The 10,423-nt window shown below is 44.5% G+C and overlaps 1 protein-coding gene across 1 annotated transcript in view; it reads left to right on the top strand.

Moving 5' to 3' along the window:
• The first annotated feature begins 1,762 nt into the window (after positions 1-1,762).
• The window catches only part of ddx51 (DEAD (Asp-Glu-Ala-Asp) box polypeptide 51), a 73,556-nt gene continuing 64,895 nt past the window's right edge, over positions 1,763-10,423 (top strand). Inside the window, exons 1-2 of the mRNA XM_063031374.1 lie at positions 1,763-2,585; positions 4,148-4,548. Coding sequence (XP_062887444.1) covers positions 2,563-2,585; positions 4,148-4,548 — 424 coding nt within the window. The 5' untranslated portion in view covers positions 1,763-2,562. The remainder of the gene's footprint in view (positions 2,586-4,147; positions 4,549-10,423) is intronic.

The following is a 10,423-nucleotide window of genomic DNA, read 5'->3' as shown; positions in this document are numbered from 1 at the left end:
ATTCCATGAATGAAAGGGTTATCATAAGAGAAACATTTGATAGCTCTGGGTCTGTACTGGGTGGAATTTAGGATGGAGGGGTCTCATTGAAACCTTTTGAATGTTGAAAGAACTAGACAAAATAGATGTGGAAAGGATGTTTCCACATTGGTGGGAGAGTCTAGGACAAGAAGCCACAGCTGCAGTATAGAGGGGCATCCATTTAAAACAGCGATGTGGAGAAATTTCTTTAGTTAGAGGGTGGTGAATTTGTGGAATTCATTGCCACATGAAGCTGTGAAGGCCAGGATGTTGGGTGTACTTAAGGCAAAGCTTAATAGGTTCTTGATTGGACACAGCATCAAGGTTATGGGGAGAAGGCCCGGAAATGGTGTTGAGGAGGAGAAAAAAGGGATTAGCCATGATTGAATGGTGGAGCACACTCGATGGGCCAAATAGACTAATTCTACTCCTATGTCTTATGGTCTAATCCAACAAAGATGATTCTGAGAGGGCTGCATTTATATTATTGAAGGGACTAGAACTGTTAAATCTGGAATAATGACAGAATGGAAGGACTCCATTCAGCCCACCAAGTCCACGCTGCTCTCAGTAAGAGCCATCCAGCTCATCCAGAGCCCTACCTATCCACCCACCTTCTGAAAGCTGTTGAATCTGCTTCCACTACTGTCTCCAGCAATAAATTGTAAACTTTAACTTGCCATGTAAGAATGTTCTGTCATGTCCATGTTAATTTTGAATCTTTCCAGCATCTTTATTCTGTCCTTACATTAGCTTCTTTCTATTTGGTCAGTCTAAATTTTTAATGACTTAAAATACCCCACTTACCAGATCATCTTTAATCACCTTTGTTCCAGGGAGCTTGGGAGAGGATCTTTTGAGGTGAAGGTATTTCCATCATGGTGTTTGCCAGGAAGTTTCAGGTTTTAGACCCAGCAATGATGCCACAGCGGCAAAATATTTGCAGATCAGAATGGTGTGTGAATTAGAGGGAACCAGAAAGTGGTTGTGTTCCCCTGCCCTCGACCATTTAAGTGACAGCAGAGATTGTGGTTTCGAAAGGTGAAGTAGTAACTGCAGTGTATTTTGTAGATGATGAACACTGTGTTCCAGTGGGGCAGGCCGCTACATGGGCTCTGAATGATGTGGGCTGATTTGTCCCGTATGGCATTGAGCTGCTCGAGAGTTATTGGCATTACACTTATTCAAGCAAGTACAATACCATCACAACCCTGACTTGTCCCTGCATATGGTGGAAAGGCCTTGAGCTGTTAGCAGGTAAAGTTATTCACTACAGTGTACAAGTCAGAGGCTCTGACCTACTCTATAAACTATAATATTTAAGTAGCTGAGTCTCCAGACAAATGTAACACCCAGGATATTGATAACGGGAGAAGTCAGTGTTTTGCACTTCTGTGATTGTGAGTTATCTGAATGTTGTCCGAGTCTGGTTGCATGCAGTTGGGGATTACTTTGTGTGCTGAGTAATTGTGAATGGGATGCACACCGTGTGATCATCAGCAAATTATCCTCACTTCTGATGAGATGGAAGCAAGGTTATTGCTCACGGTGCTGGAAAACCCTCCCTGTACGGGAACCATTTATTTTAGTGCACGGTTGGAGCAACGTACGTACGTAAACTGAATTTCAATATTCCTTTGCCACTGCTTGGAGACACAAGAGATTCTGCCGATACTGGAAGTCAGGCAACGCCTGCGAGGGGAAATGAACAGTCAATGTTTTGGCCAAGACTCTTCATCAGGATTGGAAAGGAAGCCAGAATAAAAGGGTGGGCAGGGGTTGGCACAAAATGGCAGGTGATAGGTACGATAACGAGCCTGAATTGGTTTATTGTAGGTGGACGATGATGGATGGTGTTTTCCTGTGACAGCGTTTAATGTTGTACTCAATGGTTAGGATGGCTTTACCCGTGATGGACTGGGATGTATTAACTATTTTTTGTAGGATTTTCCGTTCAAGGGTAACGCTGTTTCCGTACCAGGCTGTGATGAAACTAGTCGATATGCTGTACTCTCCACTACACATCTATAGAAACTTCTAGATGTCATGCCAAATCTTCGCAAACTCCCAAGGAAGCAGAGGCGTTGCCGGGCTTTCTTCGTCGTTGCACTTATGTGCTGGGCCCAGGACAAGTCCTCCGAAATAACAACACCGAGGAATTTAAAGTTGTTGACCCTCTCCACCTCCGAGGACTGTCTCATGAACCTCTGGTTCCCTCCTCCTTAGCAATATTCCGGCTTCTGCCCTCTTCCTTTCCAGTCCTTTCGGTCCCAAACGCCGACCGTTCATTTCCCTCCACAGACAAATATTGCCTGACCTGTAGAGTTCCTTCAACATTTTATGTCTTTTGCCGCTGTGTGGTTGGTTGAGAGCTGGAGATAACCTTCCCTCCCACAGGCGAGTGCTAGTCCTCCATGACGGCCTCCCATCGGCAGGAGCGCTGTCGCTGCATCAGACTGTGTTGGCGCTCGCTCTGACATCATAAAAATGCGCCGCCTGGTTGCCCGGTGACGGGATCGGGACGGAACGGGCAGCGTGGTCATGGCTCTCTTCCATATGAACAGGTGGGCTCGGACTTCTCCCTCTCTTCTTCTGAGTAGGAGGGAGGGAAATGCTTAGGAGATGGGGAGGCGACTGAAGGGAAGAGGTTGTGAGGGTGGGTGTGGAAGGAGCTGATGTGAGGAGGTTGGGTTTGTGGGTCTGGAGGGGACTGAAAGGAGAAGGTCACGGTGGTTGCTGTGTTTTGTAACTCCAGAAGCTGTAACTCACAATGAATTATGTAAACTAACAAAAAAATCTTAATCAAACAATGTTACTGAAACATTAAATACGCTACAGTGCGAGTGTGAGTGGGGACACCAGGAAGTGGGAGGGGGGAGAGGTGATGTGCGGAGTGCGATCTGGATCTTGTAAACTGTTCCAGTACTCCAGTCTATAGTATGCTGCCCCTTTCACCGTTCTCTGATATTGAGATTCCTGTCTGACACTGTAATTCTCTCATTCTGACCTCGGTCTTTGGCCTCTGACGCTGTTCCAACTAAGCTAAGGGAACGATACCCCATCATCTTTCTCTGTGCACATGGTGAGCCTGAGGATGGAATGCTATGATCAACAATTTCCATTAACCAACTGTTACATTTTTGTCTCTGAACTGCCCATCCATTTATCCTTGTCCCGTACAGTTTTTCTATGCAATTCTTACCCAGACTGCTTATTTCCACTATTTTCTTATGTTTCAGATTTCTATTAACTGCTTGTTCTGCATTCACATTTCCAGCATTTATCTTCATTCTTCACACACTCACAGACACACACACACACACACTCACTCACACACTCATCTTTCTTTTGTTACCCCTCCTTTGGACAGTTACAGTGGCAAATAACAAGTAGTCATGGATCCATCTTCAAGGATATTGATATCATGTATTTTTTAAGCATTCCCTCTCTTTTCTTCATTTTCTATCTGTCTGCAAATTCTTTAGCATCTTCTTCAGTTTTGATACAAATTCATTGACCTGAAATGTTAACTCTGTTTTTCTCTCCACAAGCACTGCCTGATTTGTTGAGTCTTTTTCATCATTTTGTTTAAGTTTCTGAAAAGAACTTGCTGGCAGCTGTGTGAGTAACTGCCAGCAGTGCCCAGCTTAAAGAAAAGTGAACAAAGTACAGAAGCAGTTTCAACAAACTGTGAAGGAACTTCATAGCAAACTTTGCCTAGTGTACTGTATACTAAAATGTATTATACAGTAAGTTATATTTGTATTTGAAGCTGGCAGGGTGAGGTTGGTGAGGTACATCTTCAAAGCTATGGAAAAACAGTATTATGGGGAAGGCAATGAGTTAGCAGATGGGTGCAATTGGTTTCATCACATTACAAAATGTGCTGATGGGCAGTCATTCCCATTCCCATATTTTGTATTGTACAATCTCTTTTTAGTGTCAACTCACTCCAGCAAATTATGGAAATGCCTTGTCATGAAATCTGCATTGGAACAGATTCCTGACTTATGTTGGAGCCTATTTATTGGTAGCTGGGTGTAGAAATATAAATTTTCATCTCCAGCGGCTGTTGACTGTTGGCCTGTAGTTACTAACAGTTTTAATGGTCTTTCTTGAACGGTAGGTACCTGGGTGATGTTAAACCCAGCACCAGTCTGGATGACAAATCCCGATCCCAAATTCTACTGCAGAAGCTTCACCAAGAAGCCAAAGCCAGGCAGCAGCTACTGGAAGTCAAGACTGACACCACAGATGCCGAACAGGAAGAGAACTGGGAAAGTGAAAGGGTGGAAATTGTGAAGGAGAGGAAAAGGAAAGCAAAGGAAGAAGTGTCAATTTCAGAAGAAAGTAGGAAGAAAACAAAGCGATTATCTCGAGGCAACAAGGAAAGCGGAAGAAAACCAAAATCCAATGAAGGCTGTGATGCAGAGCTTGTAACTGAGACGTTATGCAAGGAGAATGTAAAGATCAGTGGTGGAATAAAGAGAAAAGGTCACCATAAGTTTCATGGCACAAAGGCCACAGGTTTGTGTCTTGGGCTATTGACAGATGTAGTCAGCATGCGTGCATTCTTGAAATATCTGTGTCATCTGGTGTAAATAGAGATCTAAAAGAAGGGAAATTGATTAATTAATGATAAAACAGAAAACCTCTTGCTTGCTCTGTGTGCTCTTTTCAAATTGTTACAACTCTCTCCCCATCCCATCATCCTGCCTTTCCCCTCTGATCCCCCAATATAGTCATAGTCACACTTTATTGATCCTGGGGGAAATTGGTTTTTGTTACAGTTGCACCATAGATAATAAATAGTAATAAAACCATAACAGTTAAATAGTAATATGTAAATTATGCCAGGAAATAAGTCCAGGACCAGCCTATTGGCTCAGGGTGTCTGACCCTCCAAGGGAGGAGTTGTAAAGTTTGATGGCCACAGGCAGGAATGACTTCCTATGACACTCAGTGTTGCATCTCGGTGGAATGAGTCTCTGGCTGAATGTACTCCTGTGCCCACCCAGTACATTATGTAGTGGATGGGAGACATTGTCCAAGATGCAATGTAACTTGGACAGTATCCTCTTTTCAGACACCACCGTCAGAGAGTCCAGTTCTATCCCCACAACATCACTGGCCTTATGAACGAGTTTGTTGATTCTGTTGGTGTCTGCTACCCTCAGCCTGCTGCCACAGCACACAACAGCAAACATGATAGCACTGGCCACCACAGACTCGTAGAACATATGCTTCCTCCTGGATCACATTACCTTTAAATACTCAATCCTAACACTAACCCAAGTGCCACTATTACAGCTACAGGAAGGGCGGGTAATGTAGCAGGATCCTCTTTTGAGTCAGTATGGGTGGAAGTCAGGAACAGGAAGGGAGCAGTTACTCTATTGGGAGTATTCTAGAGGCCCCCTGGTGGCAGCAGAGATGCACAGGAACAGATTGGGAGGCAGATTTTGGAAAAGTGCAAAAATAACAGGGTTGTTATCATGGGTGACTTTAACTTCCCTAATATTGATTGGCACCTGATTAGTTCCAAGGGTTTAGATGGGGCAGAGTTTGTTAAATGTGTCCAGGACGGATCCCTGTCACAGTATGTGGACAGGCCGACTAGGGGGAATGCCATACTAGATCCAGAACTAGGTAATGAACCGGGTCAGGTCACAGATCTCTCAGTGGGTGAGCATCTGAGGGACAGTGACCACCGCTCCCTGGCCTTTAGCATTATCATGGAAAAGGATAGAATCAGAGAGGACAGGGAAATTTTTAATTGGGGAAGGACAAATTATGAGGCTATAAGGCTAGAACTTGCGGGTGTGAATTGGGATGATGTTTTTGCAGGGAAATGTACTATGGACATGTGGTCGATGTTTAGGGATCTCTTGCAGGATCTTAGGGATAAATTTGTCCCGGTGAGGAAGATAAAGAATGGTAGGGTGAAGGAACCATGGGTGACAAGTGAGCTGGAAAATCTAGTCAGGTGGAAGAAGGCAGCATACATGAGGTTTAGGAAGCAAGGATCAGATGGGTCTATTGAGGAATATAGGGAAGCAAGAAAGGAGCTTAAGAAGGGGCTGAGAAGAGCAAGAAGGGGGCATGAGAAGGCCTTGACGAGTAGGGTAAAGGAAAACCCCAAGGCATTCTTCAATTATGTGAAGAGAAAAAGGATGACAGGAGTGAAGGTAGGACCGATTGGAGATAAAGGTGGGAAGATGTGCCTGGAGGCTGTGGAAGTGAGCGAGGTCCTCAATGAATACTTCTCTTCGGTATTCACGAATGAGAGGGAACTTGATGATGGTGAGGACAATATGAGTGAGGTTGATGTTCTGGAGCTTGTTGATATTAAGGGAGAGGAGGTGTTGCAGTTGTTAAAATACATTAGGACGGATAAGTCCCTGGGGCCTGACGAAATATTCCCCAGGGTGCTCCACGAGGTGAGGGAAGAGATTGCTGAGCCTCTGGCTAGGATCTTTATGTCCTCATTGTCCACGGGAATGGTACCGGAGGACTGGAGGGAGGCGAATGTTGTCCCCTTGTTCAAAAAAGGTAGTAGGAATAGTCGGGTAATTATAGACCAGTGAGCCTTATGTATGTGGTGGGAAAGCTGTTGGAAAACATTCTTAGAGATAAGATCTCTGGGCATTTAGAGAATCATGGTCTGATCAGGGACAGTCAGCATGGCTTTGTGAAGGGCAGATCGTGTCTAACAAGCCTGATAGAGTTCTTTGAGGAGGTGACCAGGCATATAGATGAGGGTAGTGCAGTGGATGTGATCTATATGGATTTTAGTAAGGCATTTGATAAAGTTCCACACAGTAGGCTTATTCAGAAAGTCAGAAGGCATGGGATCCAGGGAAGTTTGGCCAGGTGGATTCAGAATTGGCTTGCCTGCAGAAGGCAGAGAGTCGTGGTGGAGGGAGTACATTCAGATTGGAGGATTGTGACTAGTGGTGTCCCACAAGGATCTGTTCTGGGACCTCTACTTTTCGTGATTTTTATTAATGACCTGGATGTGGGGGTAGATGGGTGGGTTGGCAAGTTTGCAGATGACACAAAGGTTGGTGGTGTTGTAGATAGTGTAGAGGATTGTCAAAGATTGCAGAGAGACATTGATAGGATGCAGAAGTTGGCTGAGAAGTGGCAGATGGAGTTCAACCTGGAGAAGTGTGAGGTGGTACGCTTTGGAAGGACAAACTCCAAGGCAGAGTACAAAGTAAATGGCAGGATACTTGGTAGTGAGGAGGAGCAGAGGGATCTGGGGGTACATGTCCACAGATCCCTGAAAGTTGCCTCACATGTGGATAGGGTAGTTAAGAAAGCATATGGGGTGTTAGCTTTCATAAGTTGAGGGATAGAGTTTAAGAGTCGCGATGTAATGATGCAGCTCTATAAAACTCTGGTTAGGCCACATTTGGAGTACTGTGTCCAGTTCTGGTCACCTCACTATAGGAAGGATGTGGAAGCATTGGAAAAGGTACAGAGGAGATTTACCAGGATGCTGCCTGGTTTAGAGAGTATGCATTATGATCAGAGATTAAGGGAGCTAGGGCTTTACCCTTTGGAGAGAAGGAGGATGAGAGGAGACATGATAGAGGTGTACAAGATAATAAGAGGAATAGATAGAGTGGATAGCCAGCACCTCTTCCCTAGGGCACCACTGCTCAATACAAGAGGACATGGCTTTAAGGTAAGGGGTGGGAAGTTTAAGGGGGATATTAGAGGAAGGTTTTTTACTCAGAGAGTGGTTGGTGCGTGGAATGCACTGCCTGAGTCAGTGGTGGAGGCAGATACACTAGTGAAATTTAAGAGATTACTAGACTGGTATATGGAGGAATCTAAGGTGGGGGCTTATATGGGAGGCAGGGTTTGAGGGTCAGCGCAACATTGTGGCCGAAGGGCCTGCACTGTGTGGTACTATTCTATGTTTTATGTAAGAGTTTTAAGTTGAATAGTGGATCAATAAAATAATAATCATTGCCAATTCAGGGGACGTGGCAAATGGGCAGTGGTTATTTAATGAACTCATCTTCATACTGTGTCGGCTAGTATCTGATGGTTATAAGGCAGGGTGGTAGCCTGGATTGTGCTGGATCTGGCTAATTCCCAGGCTAGCCCTATGGATTCCAAACTCTGAGGCCTCACAGTTGTCCTCCAGCAGGGCAACCTGAGAGTCCTGTTGTTCACTGCTGTAATGCTCTTCACCGTTCCCTAATGTCATCAAACATTACAGCACGGTGCAGGCCCTTCAGCCCACTACCTTGTGCCAACCCTTTATCCTGATCCAAGATCAATCAAATGAATCCCTCCCACAAAGCCCTCCATTTTTCCATCATCTATGTGCCTATCTAAGCTGCTTAAATGTCCCTAAGGTATCTGCCTCTACCAGCAGCCTCAGCAGTGTGTTCAACACACTTACCACTCTCTGTGTATTAAATAAAAAAAATCTACCTCTGATATCCGCCCCCCCCCGATACTTTCCTCCAGTCACCTTAAGATTATACCCTCTCATTTTAGCTATTTCTGTCCTGAGGATAGAGCGCTGGCTATGCCTCCATATCATCATATGTACCTCTATCAAGTCATTTTCATTCACCTTTGCTCCAAAGAGATAAGCCCTAACTCGCTCGACCTTTCCACAAAAGACATGTGCTTTGATCCAGTTAGCATTCTAATAAATTTCTTGTGCACCTTCTCTAAAATTTCCACATCCTTCCTATAATGAGACAACCAGGAGTGAACACATTACTCCAAGTGTGGTCTGACCAGGGTGTTATAGAGCTGCAACATTACCTCATGGCTGTTGAACTCAATCCTCTGACTAATGAAAGCCAACTTTTCACACTGCTAAGAATTCTGCAATGAACCATATATGTCGCCTTCCATAATAGTGAATAATTTCAGACTTTTCCAGTTTGAGCTCCATCTGCCATTTCTTAGCCCAGCTTTGCATCCTGTCAATGTCCGTTTGTAACCTACAACAATTTTCTACACTACTCAAAAAACACCACCAACCTTTGTGGAGTGGTATTTGCAAGCACACCAACTCACCCTTCCACTTGCTCATCTGAGTCATTTATATAAAAATCACAAAGAGCATATCCCTGTGCAACACCACTGTTCACCAACCTCTAGGCAGAATATGCTCCATCATCTACCACCCTCTCCTTCCTGTGGGCATGCCAGTTCTGAATCCACACAGGCAATTTCCCCTGATTCCATTCCTTTTGACTTTCTGAATGAGCATTCCATGGGGAGACTTACTAAAATCCATATATACCACATCCACTGCTCTAATTCATCAATATGTTTGTCACTACTCGAAGAATTCAGTCAGGCTTGTTTGACACAAGCTGCTCCTCACAAAGCCATACTGACTGTCTCTAATCAGTCATAAGTCCTGTCCCTAAGAATCCTCTACAATAGGTTGCCCACCACCGTTTTAAGGCTGACTGGTCCATAATCCCCTGGATTATCATTATTTCCATTCTTGAACAAAGAAATAACATTTGCCACTCTCCAGTCATCTGGTTCTACTGTGGACAATGAGAATGCAAAGATCATCACCAAAGACACAGCTGCCAATCCCTTCCCTCACTCCCTATTTTAACCTGAGGTATATCCTGTCTGGCCCTACAGACCTAATGTTTTTTAAAAGCTCCAGCATGTTTACTTTCTTCATGTTAGCATGTTCCAACATACAATATTAGCTATGTTATCCTTGTATTCAAAGTTCAATGTCAATGTATTATCAAAGTGCATAGATGAATTTTCTTGTAGGCATTTACAGGAAAAAAGAAATACAAAAGAACTTACGAAAAACTATACAAAAAGACAAAGACTTACAACCGATGTGTAAAAGAATACAAATTGTGGAAATAAAAAATAATACGAAGAGCACTAATAATATCAAGTTGATTGTGGCACGAATGTGCAAGCACATGGACGTCAGTGAGTTAGACCAGCGGGAAGAGAGCTCGAAAGAGCGGGTGCTGTAGTAGAGGGAGACAGAGTAGGAGGGCTTTAGTTCAACGGGGCGTTGGCGATAATGGATTAAGGAGAAGTAAGCTACTTGTGAGGAATAGGAAGTATGTCTGTGAGGCCGGTGTTCTGTACTGGGTGTTAAATGTGGGATGTCCGGGAGACTCCCAGCTTCCCGGTCGGCCACATCTGCGCCAAGTGTGTCGAGCTGCAGATCCTTAGGGAGTGCATTAGGGAACTGGAGATGCAGCTCGATGACCTTCGTCTGGTCAGGGAGAATGAGGAGGGTAAAGGTAGGAGCTATAGGCAGGTAGATGCACCGGGGCCTCAGGAGACAGATAAGTGGGTAACAATCAGGAGAGGGAAGGACAAGAGTCAGATACTAGCGAGTACCCCTGTTGCTGTCCCCCTTAACAAT

Source organism: Mobula hypostoma, chromosome 23 (genome assembly GCF_963921235.1).
Source record: "Mobula hypostoma chromosome 23, sMobHyp1.1, whole genome shotgun sequence".
Lineage (NCBI taxonomy): Eukaryota > Metazoa > Chordata > Chondrichthyes > Myliobatiformes > Myliobatidae > Mobula > Mobula hypostoma.
The sequence above is the reverse complement of the archived record's forward strand: the minus strand, read 5'-3'. Positions and strand labels throughout refer to the sequence as shown.